The sequence below is a fragment of the Saimiri boliviensis genome, chromosome 9 (genome assembly GCF_048565385.1).
Source record: "Saimiri boliviensis isolate mSaiBol1 chromosome 9, mSaiBol1.pri, whole genome shotgun sequence".
Classification (NCBI taxonomy): Eukaryota; Metazoa; Chordata; class Mammalia; order Primates; family Cebidae; genus Saimiri; species Saimiri boliviensis.
The window spans coordinates 112,473,186-112,498,721 of NC_133457.1; the positions used below are offsets into that span (position 1 = coordinate 112,473,186).

The window sequence follows — 25,536 nt, forward strand, 5'->3', positions numbered from 1 at the left end:
CCAGCCTGGGTAATGAGCGAAACTTCGTCTCAAAAAAAAAAGAATCTTCCAGATTTGAAGAAATACAGATGGCTCAGTAGAGCTGTAACTTAGCCCTCAGGGTGCTGTCAGGGTTGTTCACACAGTTACATGATTCTGTTGAACTAGGGGCACAAGGACTGTGTCCTGGGTAAGCAAAGCTGTACACTGAACATGTTGTGTATACCTGGAACATCTGTTTTACCTGGATTTTTAGAAGGGGAATACTCTTTTTATTAGTTTATAATTACATTAACATACTCCCCTTTAAACAAAAAGTACAGCTAAAACACCTTTGACCACCCTCCCCCTCACATCTGGCCCTCTCCAAAGCTAATTATTCTTACCAGTTTGATGTATAACTTTCCAGACATTTTTGTATGAATGTACTTAATATATGTATGCATAGAAATATTATAGATAATACTGTCTTGGTTTGTTTCACTTTTTTTTTTTTTTTTTTTTTTTTTTTTTGAGACGGAGTTTCACTCTTGTTACCCAGGCTGGAGTGCAATGGCGCGATCTCGGCTCACCGCAACCTCCGCCTCCTGGGTTCAAGCAATTCTCCTGCCTCAGCCTCCTGAGTAGCTGGGATTACAGGCATGCACTACCATGCCCAGCTAATTTTTTGTATTTTTAGTAGAGACGGGGTTTCACCATGTTGACCAGGATGGTCTCGATCTCTCGACCTTGTGATCCACCCGCCTCGGCCTCCCAAAGTGCTGGGATTACAGGCTTGAGCCACCGCGCCCGGCGGTTTGTTTCACTTTTAAAAAAAATATCTTCCACTTAGCAAGGAATGATAAAGATTTAACCATGTTAGCATAGGTAGATTTGTTCTCTTTAAAAAAAAATTGTAGGCCGGGCGCGGTGGCTCAAGCCTGTAATCCCAGCACTTTGGGAGGCCGAGGCGGGTGGATCACGAGGTCAAGAGATCGAGACCATCCCGGTCAACATAGTGAAACCCCGTCTCTACTAAAAAAAATACAAAAAATTAGCTGGGCGTGGTGGCACATGCCTGTAATCCCAGCTACTCAGGAGGCTGAGGCAGGAGAATTGCCTGAACCCAGGAGGCGGAGGTTGCGGTGAGCCGAGATCACACCATTGCACTCCAGCCTGGGTAACAAGAGCGAAACTCCGTCTCAAAAAAAAAAAAAAATTGTAATAGAATACACATAACAGTCCGGGCGCAGTGGCTCATGCCTGTAATCCCAGCACTTTGGGAGGCCAAGGTGGGCAGATCATCTGAGGTCAGGAGTTCGAGACTAGCCTGGCCAATGTGGTGAAAACCTATCTCTACTAAAAATGCAAAAATTAGCTGGGCGTGGTGGCGGGTGCCTGTAATCCCAGCTACACAGGAATCTGAGGCAGGAGAGTACCTTTAACCTGAGAAGTGGAGGTTGCAGTGAGTCAAGATCGCACCATTGCACTCTAGCGTGGGCAACAAGAGTAAAACTGTGGGCCAGGTGGGGTGGCTCACACTTGTAATCCCAGCACTTTGGGAGGCCAAGGTGGATGGATCATCTGAGGTCAGGAGTCCAAGACCAGTTTGGTTATCATGGTGAAATCCCATCTTTTAAAAAAAAAAAAAAAGGAAGAGTAAAACTGTTCCCAAAATAAAATACATATAAAATTTACCATCCTAACCATTTTAACCATACAGTTCAGTAGTATTAGGTATACTCACATTGTTGTGCAACAGATCTCTAGGACCTTTTCATCTTGCAAAACTGAAACTGCGTACTCATTAAACAGTAACTCCCAGCTTCACCCTACCAACCACAGTCAACCACTGTTCTGCTCTGTGTCTATAGGAACTTGACTGCTCTGGATATCTCATATAAGTCGAATCATATTGTCTTTGTCTTTTTGGGACTCCCTTATTTCATTCAGCATACTAATGTCTTAAAGGTTCATCCATGTTGTTGCATGTATCAGAATTTCCATCCTTTTCAAGGCTGACTTTATTTTTTTATTTTTTATTTTAATTTTTTTGAGACAGTTTCACTCTTACTGCACAGGCTGGAATGAAGTGGCACAATCTTGGCTCACTACAACCTCCACCTCCCAAGTACAAGCAATTCTTCTGCCTCAGCCTCCCAAGTAGCCGGGATTACAGGCGCCCACTACCACACCAAGCTAATTTTTTTTTATTTTTAGTAGAGACATGGTTTCACCATGTTGGCCAGGCTGGTCTCGAACTCTTGACCTCAAGTCATCTGCCCACCTCAGCCTCCCAAAGTGCTGGGATTACAAGTGTGGGCCACCATGCCTTGCCCAATTTTTTTTTTTTTAATTTTTAATTTTGAGACGGATCTCACTCTGTCACCCAGGCTGGAGTGCAGTGGCGCCATCTTGGCTCATTGCAGTGAGCCACTTCCCAGGTTCAAGCAAGTCTGCCTCAGCCTCCTGTGCTGCCACACCCAGCTAATTTTTGTATTTTTAGTAGAGACAGGGTTTCACCATGTTGGCCTTGGCCTGGTTGGTCTTGAACTCCTGGCTTCAAGTGATCCTCCCGCCTCAGCCTCCCAAAGTGCTGGGATTGTAGGTGTGAGCCACCACACCTGGCCCCAGTTTTTTATTATTACAAATGATATTGCTGCATTATAATTGTTAAAAATAAAACATCAGGTCAGATCACATGTGAATGAAATTTCTCACTTGGAGCAGGCCTCTGCAAGATACCCCCAGATCCACTGGCAGGGAGTGCTGATGGGAAACATTCTCTCACTGTTTTTAGAGATTCTTCTTGAGAGAAAAGTCTGAAAAGCACCAGCCAAATATTTACCCATAACTCTAGTTCCTAAAAGTAGGCAAACCAGAGACACATACAACTTTTAAGTAAATTGAAAAGCCTCAATAATTTTGCAGAATTTGATGATATTTATTTCATAGTCATTTGCTTTAGATGACAAACATTGGGAAAGTGTGAAAAGGTTTTCCATAGACTATGACGTCTTTTGACCCCCCCACAAAAAAAAAAATATATATATATATATATATATATATGAAGAAGATATTAAATAGCACCTTGGGAGATGTTGTTTAATGGGTATAGAGTTTTATTTTTTCAAGATGAAAAGAGTTCTTGGGGACTGGGTGTGGTGGCTGAAGCCTGTAATCCCAGCACTTTGGGAGGCCGAGGCGGGTGGATCACGAGGTCAAGAGATCGAGACCATCCTGGTCAACATAGTGAAACCCCGTCTCTACTAAAAATACAAAAAAGTAGCTGGACATGGTGGCACGTGCCTGTAATCCCAGCTACTCAGGAGGCTGAGGCAGGAGAATTGCCTGAACCCAGGAGGCGGAGGTTGTGGTGAGCCGAGATCATGCCATTGCACTCCAGCCTGGGTAACAAGAGCGAAACTCCGTCTCAAAAAAAAAAAAAAAGGAGTTATTGGCCGGGCATGATGGCTTGTGCCTGTGATCCCACCACTTTGGGAGGCTGAGATGGGCTGATTGCTTCAAGTCAGGAGTTCAAGATCAGCCTGGCCAACATGGTGAAACCCTGTGTCTTCTTAAATAAATAAATAGATAGATAGATAGATAGATAGATAGCTGGACAGGGTGGCAGTTGCCTGTAATCCCAGCTACTCAGGAGTCTGAGGCAGGAGAATTGCTTAAACCCAGGAGGCAGAGGTTGCAGTGAGCCGATATGGGGCCACTGCACTCTAGCCTGGCCAACAGAGTAAGACTTTATGTTAAAAAAAAAGAAAAGAAAAGAAAAAGAAAAGACGACTGGGCGCGGTGGCTCACACCTCTAATCCCAGCACTTTGGGAGGCTAAGGCAGGCGGATCATGAGGTCAAGAGTTGAAGGCAAGCCTGGCCAAGATGGTAAAACACCATCTCTACTAAAAATACAAAAATTAGCAGGGCGTGGTGGTGGGCCCCTGTAATCCCAGCTACTTGGGAGGCTGAGGCAGAGAATTGCTTGAACCCCAGAGGCAGAGGTTGCAGTAAGCCAAGATCATGCTACTGCACTCCAGCCTGGTTGACAGAGCGAGACTCTGTCTCAAAAAAAAAAAAAAAAGAGAAAGAAAAGAAAAGAGTTCTGATTGGTTTCACAGTTGTATGAATGTATACTACTGAACTCTTCACTTAGAATGGTTAAGATGGTAGATTTTGTGTAATGTGTATTTTACAATTAGAAAAATTGAGTGTAGTTGCAAGTTTAATAGCAAAAAAAAAAGAAAAAAGAAAAAATAGGCTGGGCTCAGTGGCTCACACTGTAATCCTAGCACTTTGGGAGGCCAAGGTGAGTGGATCACCTGAGATTAGGAGTTCAAGACCAGCTTGGTCAACATGGCGAAACCCTATCTCTACTAAAAATACAAAAATCAGCCGGGCATGGTGGCAGGCACCTGTAATCCCAGCTACTTGGGAGGTTGAGGCAGGAGAATCGCTTGAACCTGGGAGGCAGAGGTTGCAGTGAGCAGAGATCATGCCACTGCACTTTAATCTGGGCGACAGAGCCAGACTCTGTCTTGAAAATAATAGTAATAGTAATAAAATGAAATTTAAAGAAAAAAATAGCACATTTTAAATGCTTATTTAATTAAATATGCAATACTGACTGATTTTCGTCCTTATACTTAAATAAAATTGGACAGATCATAGCCAAGAAATAGCATTTTCTTTTCTTCTTAGGTGTGTTTTCCCAGAATGTTTGTTTTGAAGGTAGGCTGTCCATCTTTGCTGCGAAGAGCCCCACTTCTGCCACTGTTACACTGTACCTGTTTCACATCAGTTTCTCTTCTGCTCAGGTTGGCTGCAACCCTAATGAAGATGTGGCTATCTTTGCTGTTGACTCATTAAGGCAGCTCTCCATGAAGTTTCTTGAGAAAGGTGAATTAGCCAACTTCCGTTTCCAGAAAGATTTTCTGAGGCCCTTTGAGCATATTATGAAGAAAAACAGGTATGTGCTTTGCTCCGGAAGACCCTTGGTCAAATTTCGTTTTGGAGCTCCCAGAAGCCCTCCTAACGCTAACCACATGATTATTTTTTTTCCTTCCTTGTCAGTGGAAACAAATAGAATGAATAGACTGTGATTCATATAGATTTTTCTGAAATAAATCTCACTAAAATCTATGTGTAACCTTTCCTAGGAGAACAGATGTCATCCTGTAACTTGTAGAAATGTGTCATGAACCTCTATTGGGGCTGGTGCTAGGGGAGATTAGAGAAAGAGCCACTGCAGATGCCTCCGCAAACCAGGATAAGAATTATGTGTGACCTAGCACTTTTCCCCCAGGGAGATATAAAAGTGGTCAGGACACCATACTGTTCATTCAGTCACTCAGCCTATACTTATTGAGGCCTGCTGTCTGCTAGGCACTATAAAGAAAACATTTTAAAATCCCTGTTTTTGGCTGGGTGCAGTGGCTCACACCTGTAATCCCAGCACTTTGGGAGCCCAAGGCGGGTGGATCACCTGAGCAGGAATTTGAGACCAGCTTAGCCAACATGGTGAAAACTCATCTCTACTAAAAATAAAAAATTAGCTAGTCATGGTGGTGGGCACCTGTAATCCCAGCTACTTGGGAGGTTAAGGTAGGAGAACATATTTATTTGAACATAAATATCAGTGGTGGTAATGTGCTCTGAAGGACATTATGTCAAGGTAAGGGGATAGTGATGGAAGCATTCTTCTATCCAGGGCAGGCAGCTAACATGTGTTTGCTAAGAGGACCCTTAGGAAAAGGCCTGAGAGAAGTCAGGAATAAGCCAAGAGTAGCCATATGCTGCCTTGGCGTGAGGATTATGAACAAGGGGAAGAACAAAACTAAAAGGCCCGTAGCAGGTAGTGCTTGGCATAGGTAAGGAGACCAGTGTGGCTGGAATGGAGGGAGCAAGGCAGGTAGTAGAAAGTGAAGTCCCTCCCAGTGGTGGCAGGGCACCTAGATCACATAGGAGGTATTGGCTATTGTCAGCACTTTAGATTGCACTCGTGAAAGATGGAAGCCGTTGGAAGAATTTAAGCAGAGAAGTGAAATGGTCTGACATACTTTAAAGGATAACCCTGCATTTTTCCATGGAAAATGAGGGGGAATAGGATGAGGTAGAAGGCTATTGTAGTTGTCCAGGTTTGGATCAAGTGGGAGCAGTGGCAGTGATGGATTAGATTATGTGCACATTTGGAAAGGGAATCCTACACTATGTGTGATGAATTGGCTATGGAGCATAAAGGAAGAAATGTCAGGGATGACTGTTAGACCTGATTCCTCATAACTGCACGCACTCCCCTAAAAAGTGTACTCCAGATCAGCCTGGATCTTTTTTTTTTTTTTGAGACGGAGTTTCACTCTTGTTGTTCAGGCTGGAGTGCAGTGGTGCGATCTCGGCTCACTGCAACCTCTGCCTCTCGGGTTCAAGCAGTTTTCCTGCCTCAGCCTCCCAAGTACCTAGGATTACAGGCACACACCACCATGCCTGGCTAATTTTGTATTTTTAGTAGAGATGGGGTTTCACCATGTTGGCCAGCCTGGTCTCAAACTTCTGACCTCAAGTGATCTGCCTGCCTCTGCCTCCCAAAGTGCTGGGATTACAGGCATGAGCTGTCACATCTGTCCGTCCTTTCTTTCTTTCTTTTTTTTAGGAAAACAAAAGCTTCCAAGCTGGAAGCCAGAGCAGCAGGCTGTCATGGTAGTGAATAAAAGGACACCAGAAAAGTTTCCTTGATATGCCTCTCTTTCTCCTGGTGTCTGCATTGTCTGCTTTATTGCTCATTTCAAGAGAACCAAAATTAAGCCCAGAGTCTGGCAGAACCCTTGATTTTAGCAAATACACAAAAGTATTTTCCCACCTTTGGGAACATCGTTGAGAGTGCCTGAGGAGACTAAGGCCTCACATGGCCAAGCCATGTGCTCGAGTCTGATTGCATGGAAGCCCTTATCTTCTAACTCCAGACCTTCCCTGCCTGTTCCTCATTCCCTTTTGAAAAGGGGCAGCCGGGCGCGGTGGCTCAAGCCTGTAATCCCAGCACTTTGGGAGGCTGAGGCGGGTGGATCACAAGGTCGAGAGATCGAGACCATCCTGGTCATGTGGTGAAACCCCGTCTCTACTAAAAATACAAAAAATTAGCTGGGCATGGTGGCGCGTGCCTGTAGTCCCAGCTACTCAGGAGGCTGAGGCAGGAGAATTGCTTGAACCCAGGAGGCGGAGGTTGCGGTGAGCCGAGATCGTGCCATTGCACTCCAGCCTGGGTAACAAGAGCGAAACTCTGTCTCAAAAAAAAAAAAAAAAAAGAAAAGAAAAGGGGCAGAGTGAGTTTAGAATCACATGTTGCCAGGCAATCTTAGATACTGTCAGTGGAACTGTAACTTACTATAACATTTCCAAAAGCACTTTGGTAATATGTGGTAAGAATCCTGGTACTTTTGTGCCCCTTTGACTCAATAACTCCACACTTCTGTAATTACCCAAAGCAGTTAATATGAAATACAATAAGCATTATAAGTCACAGAAAATATTTTTTTAGAAAAAAACAGACCGTCTAAATAAACAAACGTTAAAATAAATGTTAGTACAGGCACAACATGGGATATTGTTTAGCTGTTAAAAATGTTCATAAATGTCTGGCCGGGTACGATGGCTCATGCCTGTAATCCCATCATTTTGGGAGGCCGAGGCACATGAATCACCTGAGGTCAGGAGTTCAAGACTAGCATAGCCAACATGATGAAACCCCGTCTCTATTAATAATACAAAAATTAGCTGGGCATGGTGGCACACGCCTGTAATCCCAGCTACTCAGGAGGCTAAGGCAGGAGAATCGCTTGAACCCAGTAGGCAGAGGTTGCAGTGAGCCGAGATCGCACTACTGCACTCCAGCCTGGATGACAAGAGAAACTTCATCTCAAAAAAAAAAAAAGAAGGTTCACAATGTTTATAATGTGGGAAATGACTAATAGTTTAGAGAAAAGGGCTGGTTGTAGAATTGGACAGACAGTATAATAGAGATAGTGAAATATATCTCTCCATTTGAAATACCATATATCATGTAAAGGATTTTTTTTTTTTTTTTTTTTTTTTTTGAGATGCAGTCTCACCCTGTGGCCCAGGCTGGAGTGCAGTGGTGTGATCTTGGCTTACTACAATCTCTGCCTCCCCAATTCAAGCAATTTTCCTCCCTCACCCTCCCAAATAGTTGGAATTACAGGCATGCACCACCATGCCCAGTTAATTTTTGTATTTTTAGTAGAGATGGGGTTTCACCATGTTGGCCAGGCTGGTCTTGAACTCCTGACCTCAGGTGATCCACCTGCTTCAGCCTCCCAAAGTGCTGGAATTACAGGCGTGAACCCACTGGGCCCAGGTGAATTTTTAAATCATACTTTTTCCGCATTTTCCAGAACTTTTACTATCATCATATCTTATTTCTAACAATCAGGCAAAAAAACATTTTAATAAATATAGTTTTGTCAAAAAGTTGCTTTATTCTCCATGGGGAGACAACCATGAATTCATTTTTATTATATGTTGAAGTTACTTACGCTGTACAGCCAGTCCTTTGTTATCTTCAGGTAGCATGTTTACTTTATGGACTTTCAGCTAATTTTTAACTGTTTTGACTTTCTCCTTGCCTTCTCTAAATGGCCTTTCCTATTATTGGTTAGTGTGGGCCTAGAAGACAAACATGAATGTTCTTCTAAGCCAGATAAAATTTGAAAGTCATGAGCCTGGTAGGCAGAGGTTGCAGTGAGTCAAGGTTGCAGTGGAGTGCTCTGCTGCACTCCAGCCTGGGCAACATAGCAAGACCTTGTCTGAAGAAAAAAAATTGAAAGTCAAACCTGCAATCCAAAGGCCACTGTACTGACTTTTAAAGCTAGTACTATTGAAGCAATAGGCTTATATAGCTTTTCTTCTTGCTATTTGTGAGATAATAGGGTTCCTTCATAATAGTATGTCTTAATAGGTTGTGAGACAGTTGCAGCTGTTCCAGAAAATCAGCCATTTTTCACGTTTTGCTTTATAATAATTTGGGTAAACATTGCATCTTAAATTATATATGTATACTCCGATCCACATATATGTGTTTATCATATAGGTATATCCCTGCCCAAAAATCTAAGAAGATATACACAAAATTTAGTAATGGTTATCTCTAGGTGGCAGAATTATATTATTAGAAACGTTTCTGGCCAGAAAAACTGACCAACAATGACTTAAACTGCAAGGCTGTTTATTGTTTTATTGTTTATTGTTTATTGGTAACAGGAAAGAAGTCAGAGGCAAGCATTTCAACTTTGGTTACATGACCCAGATAGGGACTATTTGAGATCCAGCCTTTTTCCTTTTGTTCTTCCATTCAGAGGGTCAGCTTTTCAATCTTGAGTTTATTGTTTCGTGATTGCAGGCTGGTGGTTGTAGCTCTATGCAGCATGCTAGTTTTGGAATGGAAGTGAGAGGAAATGGGGCAGAGCCCAAATATGGATTGCTGTGTGCTATAAGAAATGTTTGTTTAAGTGCTGCTTCTAAAGGATGAGCTATGTTCATTTCTCTTCCCATTCTCTAAAGTACAGATAATATGGCTGTCCGGTTCCTTCCTCAGGTCTCCCACCATCCGGGACATGGTGATCCGCTGCATTGCCCAGATGGTGAACTCCCAGGCGGCCAACATCCGCTCAGGCTGGAAGAACATCTTTGCCGTGTTCCACCAGGCAGCCTCTGATCATGACGGGAACATTGTGGAGCTGGCCTTCCAGACCACTTGCCACATTGTCAGTAAGTGGCTGTGTTCCCTTCCTGCTAATGTCCCACCTGCAAGTCTAGAAGGGTGTCACTTACTTGCTATTTTACTACCTACAGGGGCCTCCCTACCTTGGCTCTACTGTGATATAGTAATGTGCCAGACAGTGTTGTAAGCACTTGATGAGTATTAATCTGCATCTTTTTTTTTTTTTTTTTTTTTTAAGACGGAGTTTCGCTCTTGTTACCCAGGCTGGGGTGCAATGGCGCGATCTCGGCTCACCGCAACCTCCGCCTCCTGGGTTCAGGCAATTCTCCTGCCTCAGCCTCCCGAGTAGCTGGGATTACAGGCACGTGCCACCATGCCCAGCTAATTTTTTGTATGTTTAGTAGAGACGGGGTTTCACCATGTTGACCAGGATGGTCTCGATCTCTCGACCTCGTGATCCACCCGCCTCGGCCTCCCAAAGTGCTGGGATTACAGGCTTGAGCCACCGCGCCCGGCCTAATCTGCATCTTAACTCTGTTTTGACTTACTCCTTCCCTTTTCTAAATGGCCTTTCCTGTTATCAGTCAGTTTGGGTCCAGCAGACAAACGTGAATGTTATTTCAAGCCAGATGAAGTTTGAAAGTCAATTCATCCCTAAGGCCACTGTAATGACTATGAAAGAAGTACAGTCAATCCTCATTATTGGTGAATTCCATGTGTGTACTCACTAAGATGTACATATATTATTAACTCCACAACCGATGCTCATGGTGCTTTTGTGGTCATTTGCCAACATGTGCATGCATAGAACAGCTTTTTAAAAAACTTAGTCACCCAAGGCACATATTCCCAGTTGTAGGGAAGAAGGTGGCGCCCTGCCCTCTTGTTTCAGCTGTCACGACAGAAACAAGTGTGCTTTCTGTGGCCTATTGAGTGCCATGTTTTTTATATTTTTGTGCTTTTTGTTGGTGATTTCACCGTTTAAAATGCCCCCCCAAGCATAGTGCTGAATGCTGGGTAGTGTTCTATGTACAGAAAGGCTGTGATATGTGTTACGAAAAAAATACATACGTTAGATGAGCTGCCTTCAGGCATGAGTTATAGCACTACTGGCTGTGAGTTCAGTGTTAATGAATCAACATTAACAGTATCTGTTAAATAAGGTGTTGTTTGGCCGGGCACGGTGGCTCACACCTGTAATCCCAAGACTTTAGGAGGCCGAGGTGGGTGGCTCACAAGGTCAGCAGTTCAAGACCAGCCTGACCAACATGGTGAAACGCTGTCTCTACTGAAAAAAAAAAAAAATACAAAAATTAGCCAGGCATGGTGGCACGTGCTTGTAATCTCAGCTACTCAGGAGGCTGAGGCAGGAGAATCACTTGAACCAGGAGGTGGAGGTTGCAGTGACCCGAGATCATGCCACCGCTCTCCAGTCTGGGCAACAGAGCGAGGCTCCGTCTCAAAAAATAAACAAAACAAGGTGTCTTTTAAGCAGAAATACACATACAACAATGTTCTTGAAAATGTTCTGAGCAGAGACTTGCAGGAATCTAGCTCCTATCTCCATATTTTCCCCAGGAGCCATGGTTCAGTATTCTTGAATTCATTGTTTATGGCAACTTTATAGAGTGTAACTATCATGAATAACGAGAATAGACTGTCCCATTATTTCCCCCATGTTACTGAAGAGGAAACTGAGGCACAGAAAAACAAGTATAACCACTTGCCTGAGGACACACAGTTTGGATGTAGTGGAGCCAGGACTTGCACTCGGGCAGTCTAGGCCAGAGCTAGGGCCGTGTCCCTCTCCTCTGGACTGACCAGGAAGCCTGGGTTCTGCCTGCCAGGATGCAACAAGATGTTTACTTGGTCTTTATGGAAATTTTTAGGCATTGAGTAATCTGCACATAGTTGGCATTCAATAAATGTTGAATGAATGGATATTTGGGTCTTTACATCATTGCTTGAGCTCAGGAAGATTATCTAGCCCAAGCTGTACCCAATGTATTCATTCCTGAATAATTTAATGAGAAAAACCGTCTTCCAAAGATACTGACATGCTTTTCTTAGATTTTCACAAAGCTAATTATCTCCTGTGTGTGTGTGTGTGTGTGTGTGCGTGTGCACATGTGTATATGTGTGTGTGTGCGTGTGTGTGTGCTTTTCATCCCCATTTCTAAATCCTGGTCTTATGAAAAATGTAACTTGTGTTTCCCCAGCAACTATTTTCCAGCACCATTTTCCTGCAGCCATCGATTCCTTTCAGGACGCTGTGAAATGCTTATCAGAGTTCGCCTGCAATGCCGCTTTCCCTGACACAAGCATGGAAGCGATTCGGCTCATCCGCTTCTGTGGCAAATATGTCTCTGAGAGGCCTCGGGTTCGTTTTTCCTCACCTTACTCAGATGGGCAGTGAAGGGGAAAAGGGTCATGGAGCAGAAATTCTTCATCCTAACAAAGAGCTTTCCAGCTACTCTTTTAGAAATGTGTGTTCGCCCTAAATTAGGTGTTTATTTAAAAATGCTGCCGTGGCAGGGAGGTAGGCCTTTGCATTCTTTGGTGTATGTGAAATTCTGTATTTTAATTCATATTGAACCTGTGGTATTCCACAAATTGTTTTTGTAGAAGCTTGTTGTATTTTAGCTTTTGTATTTTGGCAGTGCTCATGAAGCCAGACCTTTCTGTTTGAAAGAAAACAAATCTCTCTTTTAGGAAATGGCATGCCATTGTAATGTGCCTGAGGAATCATATTTTAAAATTACCTTTTGTTTTCTCCTGAACATGATGGGTTGTTTTGTTGTTGTTGTTGTTGTTGTTGTTGTTGTTGTTGTTTTCATGTATCTCATCTTTCTAAAGAAGCCTACTTAGTTTAAATTACAGAGTACCAAAACACTGAAATTGGGTGAAAACAAGTCTCTCTAAACTATGATGGCCTGTGTAGATCTCTACTTAAGTATCCTTTACAGAAAGAGCTATAAACCTCTAAGACGATGTCTCATCCCTTACAACAGCTCACTAAGATGTGATGATAATAGGGCCAATGTTGACTGAGCACTTAGTACTTGTTGGGCAGCATTCTGGGTATTTTCTGTGTGTTGAATCATTTAGTCCCCACGTCAGACCCATAAGATACGTAATTATACCTCATTGTACAAGTGGGTTAACTGAAGCACCAGAGAGAAATTGCCTAACATTAGATAACCAGAGTTACTAAAGAAATTTCAGTACCACTTCAAGAGTGGTTACAGAGCAGAGGGTCGAAATGCCAGAAATAGGGCAGAGAGTAGAAAAACTGCCACATCCTAGCTGCATGACCTTGAGAAGCTTACTGAAGCTCTTGGTGCCTCAGTTAATTCATCTGTAACTCAAGACCATTTTTCTACCTGCCACTTGGAATCCTTGTGAGAATTGTTAATCCTTGAAAAGAACTTTAACAGTGCCTGGTCCATAGCACTCACTAAATAGTAGCTGCGGGTATTATTTTAAGTAGTATGTATTACAGTAACATTCCAGAAAGTCCCAAGATAATGAATCATCCTGGATATTTTGTCAACACCGCTTGACCTTTAGAGCTCTTAGTATAACACCCCCACCCCCAGGACTCTTGTGATCTGACCCCTTCAACTTGTTCTAAAACCAGCAGAGATGTGTAGGTATGTACTGGAAAACTGCTCATGTGCCCTCTGGGACAGATAATGTCTTTGTGTCTTCTATTCCCACTGTCCCATTGCTGAATGGAAATTTTTGGGAGAGAAAAATGTGTGGGGCCTTAAATCTATATATAGTTAGTTCCCTTTCGGTTCCTTCCTTGTGCATGCTTAGTTTACACCTGAGATGTGATTTTCATCATAGGTGCTACAAGAATACACAAGTGATGACATGAATGTAGCTCCTGGTGACAGAGTCTGGGTCCGAGGCTGGTTCCCCATCTTATTTGAACTTTCCTGCATCATTAATAGATGCAAGTTAGATGTACGAACAAGGTAACCATGTCCCTGTGCGGTGGCCCCTTACATCACTGAAATGAACCTCAGTCACTTGTTCACCTGACCCCACTCTCTTCTCTGTTGTTCTCTTCTCCACCACACTGTCTTTTGTGCCTGACTTTGTTTCCTCCAGAGGACTCACAGTCATGTTTGAGATCATGAAGAGCTATGGCCACACCTTTGAAAAGCACTGGTGGCAGGACCTGTTCAGAATCGTGTTTCGGATTTTTGACAATATGAAACTCCCTGAGCAGCAATCAGAGGTAGGTGATAACTACAGAACTGCCCTGGTTATGATGGAGAGGAAGACCTTTCTGACCTACATTTGCCTCTGGGGGCTGCATCATCATCTTCATGGAGTTCTTAAATACTGAGCAACTTAAGGTTTTAAAAATGGAAACACCTTTCTGGTACTCTCCTACCAGTAACAGCTAGTCCTGAGTGACTCTCCCCATGTTCAGAAGAGTGAGAGGAAATACATCTCTGTGTTCTACCGCTTGGTCCTTAGGCATTGCACCTTCCAGTTCAGCAGGGCTCCTGACTGGTCATTGTAGTTGTTTTGTTCATATCAACCTCTGAACAGTCAGAAAGTGGAATGTCTCTGGTCCTTTAAGGGTTTTTAATGAAGTTGCATTTGGAGATGATGTTGAATATTAGGCCTTCTTTTAAAAAGGATGTTTGGTGCCTGTAGGTGTTTTTGTTTGTCCCTTAGAGGTAGGGGGATAGTGAAAGGATATTCCAGCTAAAGATTTTTAGATGGGAAAGTAACTTTTTTAGTTTCTTTTGGGAACACCATTCCCTCCCTCACCCCAACATAAAAGTGACATATGCTTAATGTGGAATATTAGGCATATATAAAAAAATTCTTACTTTTGCCATCCAAAATTAGAGTTAATGTTTTTGCAAATTTTTCTCAGTCTTCTACATGGTTTAAATACGGTTCAGAGGCTGGGCACATTGGCTCATGCGTATAATTCCAGCGATTTGGGAAGGTGAGTTAGAAGGATTGCTTGAGGCCACAAGTTCAAGACCAGCCTAGGCAACATAGCAAGACTCCATCTCAAAAAAAAAAAAAAAAAAAACTGCAGAACACAGCCAAAAAGAAAGAAAAATTTAAACGCCCACGGTTGCAGTTTTTCATAGCCACTGTTAAGACCTTCAAGTGTTGTTTTCATGTATGTGTCCACCCACACACGTGTTTGTGATCCACAAATTATATTTTCTATTTTCCTCTATGAAAATAGAATCCCAACACACATATGTAAACTACTTCTTAAACTTAATACATGAGTATTTTTCCACAGCCATAACTTTTCTCTTAGAATTTTGTTTGCTAGCCGGGCATGGTTGCAGGCACCTGTAATCCCAGCAACTTAGGAGGCTGAGGCAGGAGAATCACTTGGACTTGAGAGGCGGAGGTTGTGGTGAGCCAAGATTGCACCATTGCATTCCAGCTTGGGAAACAAGAGCAAAAGTCTGTCTCAAAACAAATAAAAATAAAAAACAGAATTTTGTCTGTTTGTTTTGTTTCATTTTTTTTTTTAGACAGAGTCTCTCTGTGTTGCCCAGGCTGGAGTACAGTGATGTGATGTCAGCTCACTGCAACATTTGCCTCCTGGGTTAGGTGATTCTCCTGCCTCAGCCTCCCAGGTAGCTGGGACTACAGGCTCGTGCCACCATGCCCAGCTAATTTTTGTACTTTTAAGTAGAGATAGGATTTCACCATATTGGCCAGGCTGGTCTCAAACTCCTGACCTCAAGTGATCCACTTGCCTCAGCTCCCCAAAGCACTAGGATTACAGGTGGGAGCCACCACACCCAACTTTTTTTTTTTTTTTTACAATGTTGTTTTAATAATGGCTACAAAATAGTCTTAGTTGTGGATGTTCCACAGTTCATGAACATTTAGGTTGCTTCCTGTTTTTCTGGACAGCACTGAAATGAGTATTTTTTGCAGCTACACTTGTACTCTTGATGGTGGTGGTGGTTTCCTCTTTAAAGACAAGCAGCCCAGTTGCCAGGGTTGGGGCATACATATTACTAAGCCTTTCATACATACCACTAAACCCACCTGCAGATATCTCTGTAGCCATTTACACTTCTGTCAACAATGCATGACAGTTCCTGTTTCTCCATATTCATTCCAGGTCTTCTTCTTTTAATTTGTTTTAGTCATTGCTAATTTGAGAGGCCAGATGTATCACATTGAAAAAGTATTTCAAACTGCTAGTGAGGGGGCATAATTTCTATCATAGGATTGATCATTATTAGGAATCGCCTTTTATGAATTAGACTTAGCTCATCTACTTAGTCATCTTTCTCCTATTGATTTATGCATTTTTAAATATACAGATAATGTAGCATATGCTTACATGAGTTGTAGATGATTTGCCCACTTTATTATTTTTATTTCCTTTCATTTTGGAAAATTTAGCTTTTTTTTTTTTTTTTTTTTTTTTTGAGATGGAGTTTCGCTCTTGTTACCCAGGCTGGAGTGCAATGGCGCGATCTCGGCTCACTGCAACCTCCGCCTCCTGGGTTCAGGCAATTCTCCTGCCTCAGCCTCCTGAGTAGCTGGGATTACAGGCACGTGCCACCATGCCCAGCTAATTTTTTTTTTGTATTTTTTTTTTAGTAGAGACGGGGTTTCACTATGTTGACCGGGATGGTCTCGATCTCTTGACCTCGTGATCCACCCGCCTCGGCCTCCCAAAGTGCTGGGATTACAGGCTTGAGCCACCGCGCCCGGCCAGAAAATTTAGCTTTTAAGTAACCAAATCTGTCCAGTGGTTTGTTTGTTTTGTTTTTGTTTTACTTCTGGCTTCCACTTTTGGCATCACTACTATAATTTTATAAATATCCTCATATGTCCTCTGTACAGATGAATGTATTAACATTTTTAAGACTATTCGTACATACCACCGAATTGCTTTCTACAAAAATTTTGCCAGGAGTGTACAAGAGTGCCCATCTCACTGCAGGGAGAATAGCTTTTAAGCATTATCTTTTTGTTTTCCCAGAAATCTGAGTGGATGACAACAACCTGCAATCACGCACTTTATGCTATTTGTGATGTTTTTACCCAGTTTTATGAAGCTTTGAATGAAGTTCTTCTTTCTGATGTGTTTGCACAATTGCAGTGGTGTGTAAAACAAGGTATTCTTTAAGTCTCTAGGCATCATTTTTCTTACATAGTCCTTAATGAGAGGTTAGGTTTTTCAATATTTGAAAGCTTGGATGTAGTGCCAAGGAGTACAATATATATTAGTTGATGAAACATACATGTTTTAATTACAGTGTTAAAAACAGTCCCCCCAAGTCTGATCATAAAGCATTTCTTAAAGATGGGATTTAGTTATTTTTGCATTCTACAAGATGTACCTTCATGCACTATGCCGTTCTTTTACTTTTGTGTATGTTTGAAATTTTCTATAGTAGAATGTTTTTAAAATGTGCTATTTCAGTCCAGATCACCAGCTTCATCAAGAGGCATTTTTCATTCGAGTTGTGTGTTTATTTTAGAGTCTGTCAGGAAAAATACCCAGCTAGCACATTAGACCTGGATCCATAGATAATTTTGGCTTAGGGCAAGGCTAAATTTAGTACATTTTTTTAAAATGACTTAATTTTAAAATAAATGACAAAACATTTGATATCGTTCAGATGGCAAAAATTGGAAATGTAGTGTATGAGTGACTACATTTTTGAAACATGGTCTAATATTTTCTCTCTTCTATTACCATTTTTCATACATGAGCCACTTAAAGTAGCAAAATGTTGACCTTCTTTCTTCCTTAGCAATAAAACTATGATAAACAATTTTATCTCTTAAAAAAAATTTTAGTAAAAACTTTAATACTGTCTGTAGCATAGCTTCATTAATTAAAAGCCTAGAAACCCACCAATTGCTATCTCCAACTCACAGTGTACAGTATTGGAGACCTGGTTGGCATCAAAATAGCAGTAGAAGTTTAATGATAGATAACTGCTTTATTTTACAGATAATGAACAGTTGGCTCGATCAGGTACAAATTGCTTAGAAAACTTAGTAATATCCAATGGAGAGAAATTCAGTCCTGAAGTCTGGGATGAAACCTGCAACTGTATGTTGGATATTTTCAAAACAACCATCCCACATGTGTAAGTGTTCATGCGGGTGTTCCTGTTTATCTCCATGTTCAGTGGATGTCTTAGAGCTCCTGATTGCCTTTCACATTGATTATTTTCTTTCTCTTTCTTTAAGTTTGCTGACATGGAGACCTGCAGGAATGGAGGAGGATTCATCAGAAAAGCATTTGGTAAGATTTGACCAGGCTGGTCTTTAACTCCTGAAAAAGCTGGGTTTTTCTTTGATTGTCTTTTCTTTCTTCTCCTATCTTAGTAAAAGATCAGGCCAGGCGCGGTGGCTCACGCCTGTAATCCCAGCACTTTGGGAGGCCAAGGTGGGTGGATCACGAGGTCAAGAGATCGAGACCATCCTGGTCAACATAGTGAAACCCCGTCTCTACTAAAAATACAAAAAAAATTAGCTGGGCATGGTGGCACGTGCCTGTAATCCCAGCTACTCAGGAGGCTGAGGCAGGAGAATTGCCTGAACCCAGGAGGCGGAGGTTGCGGTGAGCCGAGACCGCACCATTGCACTCCAGCCTGGGTAACAAGAGCGAAACTCCGTCTCAAAAAAAAAAAAAAAAAAAAGATCAGTAATCCTGTATAGTTTGTGCTTTTTTGATGGGAAGTAAGTAAAAAAGCTATAAGATCTAAAAATAATATATGTTCATAGCATATTTTTTAGAAAGTCCAGAAAAGCATTAAGCAAATAAGTAACTGCTAAATAAAAAGCACAGTTTACATTTCTGGCTGCTGCTTTGTGTGACTGTGCACACCTATTAAAGCCACCATATTTGAAATGAGGGATCAGTTAGCATACAACAACATGTGAGCATTTTTCCATATTTTAAACAATGCTTTGAGAGCAGCATTTTCAGTGGCTACGTATTATTATAGTTTCTTTACTTTTCCCTTATTGGACTCTCAGGTTAGTTCTAGGGTTTCATCATTATAAATAGTGCTTTGGTATAATTATGCTTGTTTTTTCCCCTCCTAAATTAATGGTGCTTTCCTCTTCACCAAAGAACTGATAGTTCTTTCTTTTTGCGTGAGTCCACATAAAGAAGTTCTAATTCAAATCTCATTTTTAAGTACTTTGGTTTACAGAGAGGAGTTGAATTATTAACTTTTATTCCTAAATGACTCTAAGACCATTAGATTTTAAAAAGCATTTGGGATACAGCATCTGTCTTCTGCTGTCAAGTTTCTAATTTTTATCTTATTTTTTTTGAGACAGAGTCTCCTTCTGTCCCCCAGGCTGGAGTGCAGTGGCGCAATCTTGGCTCATTGCAACCTCGCCTCCCAGGTTCAAGGGATTCTCATGTCTCCGCCTCCCCCAAGTAGCTGGAATTACAGGTGCCCACCACCACACCCAGCTAATTTTTGTATTTTTTCCTTTTTTTTTTTTTTTTTTGAGATGGAATCTCTTTCTGTCACCCAGGCTGAAGTACAGTGACACAATCTCTGCTCACTGCAACCTCCACCTTCCAGGTGCAAGCGATTCTCCCACCTCAGCCCCAAGTAGCTGGGGTTACAGTTGTGTGCTACCACATCTAGCTAATTTTTTTTTGTATTTTTAGTAGAGATAGGGTTTCACCGTGTTGGCCAGGCTGATCTCGAACTCCTGACCTGAGGTGATCCACCCACCTCGGCCTCCTAAAGTGCTGGGATTACAGGCACCATGACTGGCCTGCTGTCGACTTTTTAGGAAACTGGTTACTGCACTAGTAGTTTATCTTTGAACTTGATCTCATAAAAAACTTGTTACACTTACTATTAAATCCTAATATGTAGAGAAATGTCCTTTGGGTTGGAATAGGAATTGAAATTTTAATGGGAGGAGAAGTAATTTAAATTCTTAATCTCCCCATTGCAGCCCGTGAGGCATGCTACATTAAGCATGTGGTATAATTTTATTTTGAGCAAAGCAAGGCACTTAAATAGAGGCTGGACTAGCCATATTAAAATAGGCACATCTCTGCCCAAATTATTGTGAAGAAAAGTAAGCATTGTATTTTTTTCTGGTTTACATTTAGGATGTGGATCTGGACCGCCAGTCTTTAAGCAGCATAGATAAAAATCCCTCTGAGAGAGGCCAGAGCCAGCTCTCTAACCCGACAGATGACAGCTGGAAGGGTAGACCATATGCAAGTAAGGCCACTTTTTAATTTGTTTTAAATAAGCTTATATGATTCACATATTCAGAAGGCACAAAAGGGTAAACCTGATAAGCTGCCTTCTGACCTGTGCCTCAGTCTGCCCGTTCTCTATAGCAGCCAAGGTTACCCATTTCTCTGTACCTTTTCAGAGTCATTTTATCCATATGCAGGCAAGTACATTCACATATACACTCACATACATACATACATAGTAAAATACCCATATGAAGGCAAGTACATGTACACACACATTCACATACATACATACATGCATAGTACGTATGAATTCTCTTCTTTTACAAATTATGGAATAGTATGTCTTATTCTTTTTTTACTTACGTCTTTTAGAGATCATTCAAAATTAGTACATAAATAGCTTTCACATTCTTTTATACTATTGTCTGTTATTCCAGTTTGTAGACATGCTTTTATTGCTTAATTGAGTTGCTATTAACAGACACGTTATTTCTAATCTTTTGCTGTTAGGAGCAATACTGCATTGAATAACCCGATACGTATATCATTTTTGAGTTTAATTAAAGTTCCCAAAAATGTACTCGAATCAGTGGATAAGTGTATTTGCTATTTTAAAATATTTCCTCATTGCTATCAAATTTGTACCTGTTTACATGATCTTTTTAGATTAAATATAACTTCGGACTAATTTTAACTTGAAATTTTCAAATTATGAGTCAAACTGAGTAGTTTTTTTTATGTTAAAGCACCACTTCTGTTTTCTTCTCTATGAACTCTGTAATCTTTGCTCATTTTCTGTTGATTGTTGGTGCTTTTTTAAATTGGTTTGGAGGAGCTCTTATATACTAGAAATCCTTTTTCTGATACAAGTTTCAAATTATTTTTGCCAAATTGTCTCTTAATACTGCTTATGGTGTGTTTTGCTATCGTTAAAAAAATAAGTTTAACAGCTATAATGTACCAGGCACTGTACTATGTGTTTCATGTGTGTTGTTATTTCATTTAATCCCCATCCTACCCTTTGAAGGGATACAGTCTTACATTTGAGGGAACTGGGGCTTAGACAGATGAGAGAACTTGACAACATGTAGTAGAGTGGGGATTCAGACACATTTTAGGCAGCCTGAGGAATGGGCACTTGTGAAGGCTGTTGTGGTCCTTTGAACGTTGTATGCCCCATTGTTTCCCTTATTAGCAGTCCCACCGAATCCTCAACAGGCTAAGCTATAGCTGTTAACACTGAAGTTAACTTCTGAAGCAGCACATTTGACCAAAACAGTGTGTGGTCACCATTTGCTTTAGAAGGAATAAAAGTAGTCACCCTTGAAATTGATTAAAGAGGTACCATGTTGGGACTGGCGTGCTGTCTCTCAATAACTGATGTAGCCAGCTTCTCTCTAGTGTCCAGTGATAGAACGATCTCTTTTTCTTTTTTTCTTCAGAGACAGGATCTTACTCTGTCACCCAAGCTGGAGTACACTGGTGCAGTCATAGCTCATTGCAGCCTCAAACTCCTGGGCTCAAGCAATTCCCCTGCCTCAGTCTCCTGAGTAGCTGGGACTATAAGCACCTGCCACCACACCCGGTTAATTAATTTATTTTTTGTAGAGATGGGGTCTCACTTTGTTGCCCAGGCTGGGTCTTGAATTCTTGGCCTCAAGCCTGCCTCCTCCCTTGACCTCCCAAAGTGCTGAGATTACATGTGTGAGCCACCAGGCCCAGCTTCTTTTTCTCTGTGGAGGCCAGATGTACATTTCTTTCAACAGGAGAAGCACTCCCAATGCAGCGAGAGTCTGCACTCTGAGAAGTTCCTGGAACTTGAGGCACATCCCATTCCCCCAGGGAACAGTGCCTTTGCTGCTCCCAGCCTCCCAGCTCAGCCACCCTTCAGGACATAAGCTCAGGCAGACAAAATCTTTACACTATTATTATTGTTTCCTTCTTTTTATTTTTGGTCCAGAATGCTTTAATTGACTTGGCGTAAATTGAATGTACATCTGCTGCAGCTCCACTGTATTTTTTTAAAAATTAAAACATTCTACATGGGAAATAGTTACATGTTTTTATAATTTCACAACTCCCTGGGAGCAGTGGCTCACACCTGTAATCCCAGCATTTTGGGAGACCAAGACCAATGGATTGCTTGAGCTGAGGAGTTCGAGACCAGCCTGGGCAACATGGTGAGACCCCATCTCTAAGAAAAAAAAAATTTTAATGAAAAAATAATTTCACTTTCAAAAACTTGAGGACAACTCAACCTCCTTGTTTTCTATCACTAAAATATTTAATGTTTTCAACATTCTGATTTTATAACAATAAGTTAGGAAAGGAACCTCTACTGTTATTACAGTCAAATCAGTCAATACTTAATGATGTATTTGACATGGGCCACCCTTGGGACCCCAGGGATTGAGAACACAAAGAGGATGTAGTTAGTCTAGTCAGTAAGCAGAAACCACACTGCTAATTTGAACAGGGAAAATTCGATATAAGAATTGGGGCCGGGCACAGTTCCTCACACCTGTAATCCCAACACTTTGGGAGGCCAAGGAAGGCGGATCATGAGGTCAGGAATTCAAGACCAGCCTGGCCAACATAGTGAAACCCCGTCTATACTAAAATAATTTTTAAAAAGTACCAGGTGTGGTGGTGGGCACCTGTATTCCCAGCTACTTGGGAGGCTGAGGCAGGAGAATCACCTGAACTGAGGAGGCGGAGGTTACAGTGAGCCTAGATCGATCCATTGCACTCCAGTGGCTCATACCTGTAATCCCAGTACTTTGGAAGGCCACGGCAGGCAGATCGCCTGAGGTCAGGAATCTGAGACCAGCCTGGCAAAGATGGCAAAACCCTGTCTACTAAAATTATAAAAAACTAGTCAGTGTGGTAGTGTGCATCTGTAATCCCAGCTACTTGAGAAGCTGAGGCAGGAGAATCACTTGAACTTGGAAGGCAGAGGTTGCAGTGAGCCAAGATCACACCACTGCACTTCAGCATAGGTGGGGACTCCATAGACAGAGCGAGACTCCATCTCAAAAAAAAAAAAGAATTGTTAACTAGTCAAAGTTTGTTAACCACTAAAAGGAATAAAAGACCACTTTTAAGGAATACAGAAGTAGAAAATGCAGAAGGCAGATACTATCTTTAGACAGAAAATGATCTAGAAACTAAGAAAAGCCACTCCTGTGGCCACACAAAACTGAGCTTCCTGGCCAGGCACAATGGCTCCCACCTGTAATCCTAGCACTTTGGGAGGCCAAGGCAGGCAGATTGCTTAATGTTGTGGCACAGGAGTTCAAGACCAGCCTGGGCAACATGAGGAAACCCCATTTCTATTTAAAAAAAAAAAAAAAAAAAAAAAGGTTCTGGCCTCTTCAGAGAGGCTGGCCATTGCAGAAACCTGAAACATCCTGTGGTTAGGGCACAGTCCAGAACTGGTCTTTAGGGGTAGCCCATTGAGTGGCAGAGAAACTTGCTGGAAGACACAGAATCTGCATAGCTGATTCCCTCACTTTCTTCAGGTCTTTGCTCAAATTTCTATTTTCATGGAGACTTTTCCTGACTAGTTTGCTTAAACTTGCAATCCTATCCTGACACTTTTTATGCATGTCTCTACCTATCATCAATATTTGACATACAATATCTTATACTTAAAATATTTTATTGGCCGGGCATGGTGACTCACGCCTATAATCCCAGCACTTTGGGAGGTCAAGGCGGGTGGATCACAGGGTCAAGAGATCGAGACCATCCTGGTCAACAAGGTGAAACCCCGTCTCTACTAAAAATACAAAACTTAGCATGGCATGGTGGCACTTGCCTGTAGTCCCAGCTACTCAGGAGGCTGAGGCAGAAGAATTGCTTGAACCCAGGAGGTGGAGGTTGTGGTGAGCCGAGATCGCACCATTGCACTCCAGCCTGGGCAACAAGAGTGAAACTCTTGAGACGGAGTTTCACATATTTTATATATATTTATATATATAAATATATAAATATATATATTTTTATATATTTATATATATAAATATATTTTTTTATATATTTATATATATAAATATATTTTTTATATATTTATATATATAAATTTTTTTTATATATTTATATATATAAATATATTTTTTTATATATTTATATATAAATATATTTTTTATATATTTATATATATAAATATATTTTTTTATATATTTATATATATAAATATATTTTTTTATATATTTATATATAAATATATTTTTTTATATATTTATATATATAAATATATTTTTTTATATATTTATATATATAAATATATATATATATTTTTTTTTAATTGTCTGTTAGCACCATGGGAGCGGGGATTTTTTTTGTCCAGCTTATTGATTGCTTTGCCACAAAATCAAGAATTGTGCCTTGACTGGGTGTGGTAGTTCATGCTGTAATCCCAGCACTTTGGGAGGCTGAAGTGGGAGGATCACTTTAAACCAGGAGTTCAAGACCAGCCTGGACAACATAGTGAGAGCCCATCTCTTAAAAAAAAAAGACAAAAAAAAAATTACGTCGGGCACATAGTGGGAGCTCAGTGAATACTTCTTCAGTATTGGCTAAATCATTATTAGGGTTAATCTTTATCATCTAACATAGATCAGAAACTGTTTGCCAGCCTCCTCATCAAGTGTGTGGTTCAGTTGGAATTGATACAGACCATTGACAACATTGTGTTCTACCCTGCGACCAGCAAAAAGGAGGATGCAGAGCACATGGTTGCTGCCCAGGTAAGAACAGGAGGCCTCGGGAAGAGCATCCCTGTCCATAGGGAGGCTGCTTTGATGTAGTGGTGTACAGGAGCCAGCTCTTGCTGGCTTTCCAGAGCCCGTCATGCTTATCTCCTTCCAACCCCACATTCAGTAATAACATGTTGGTAGCTTAAAATTGGCCTTGATGGGTGTTACTTACGAGAAAACAGCAAACGCTAAAAATCAGGGCCTACACACACACACCCCAGAGAGCAGGTTTATCAACATACCACTTCTCAGATGCCACCACACTAGTATTAGTTATCATGGGAACTGTTCCCCATAATTGATACAGTAATCACAAATAAGTGAGAAGGAAAAGACAGATATAGAGATCCTAGTTATTCCACTTTTTTTGTTTGGTATATGCATCTTTGTATATCAGGGATTCCTTTTCTCTTTTCTTTTCTTTTTTTTTTTTTTTTTTTTTTTTTCCTGGTGAGGCAAAGTCTCACTCTGTCACCCAGGCTGGAGTTCAGTGGTGCAATCACAGATCACTGGGACTTCAACCTCCCAGATTCAGGTGATTCTCCCATCTCAGCCTCTTAAGTAGCTGGGACTACTGGCACATGCCACCATGCCCAGTTAATTTTTTACTTTTTTTTTTGGAGACAGGGTTTCAGCCGGGTGTGGTGGCTCACGCCTGTAATCCAAACACTTTGGATGCAAAGGCGGGCGGATCACCTGAGGTCGGGAGTTCAAGACCAGCCTGACCAACATGGTGAAACCCCATCTTAAAAAAAAAAAAAGGAGACAGGGTTTCGCCATGTTGCCCAGCCTGGTCTCAAACTCTTGGACTCATGGGATCTGCCTGCCCCAGCCTCCCAAAGTGTTGGGATTG

The 25,536-nt window shown here is 41.5% G+C and overlaps 1 protein-coding gene across 4 annotated transcripts in view; it reads left to right on the top strand.

Moving 5' to 3' along the window:
* The window catches only part of ARFGEF2 (ARF guanine nucleotide exchange factor 2), a 105,997-nt gene that overhangs the window by 68,302 nt on the left and 12,159 nt on the right, over nt 1-25,536 (top strand). For all 4 annotated transcript variants that reach the window (XM_074406638.1, XM_074406637.1, XM_003932550.4 and 1 more), the window contains exons 26-35: nt 4,783-4,934; nt 9,570-9,742; nt 11,915-12,075; nt 13,548-13,678; nt 13,815-13,944; nt 16,702-16,837; nt 17,683-17,821; nt 17,925-17,979; nt 19,825-19,939; nt 24,544-24,674. In XM_074406638.1, the coding sequence (XP_074262739.1) occupies nt 4,783-4,934; nt 9,570-9,742; nt 11,915-12,075; nt 13,548-13,678; nt 13,815-13,944; nt 16,702-16,837; nt 17,683-17,821; nt 17,925-17,979; nt 19,825-19,939; nt 24,544-24,674 (1,323 nt within the window). The remainder of the gene's footprint in view (nt 1-4,782; nt 4,935-9,569; nt 9,743-11,914; nt 12,076-13,547; nt 13,679-13,814; nt 13,945-16,701; nt 16,838-17,682; nt 17,822-17,924; nt 17,980-19,824; nt 19,940-24,543; nt 24,675-25,536) is intronic.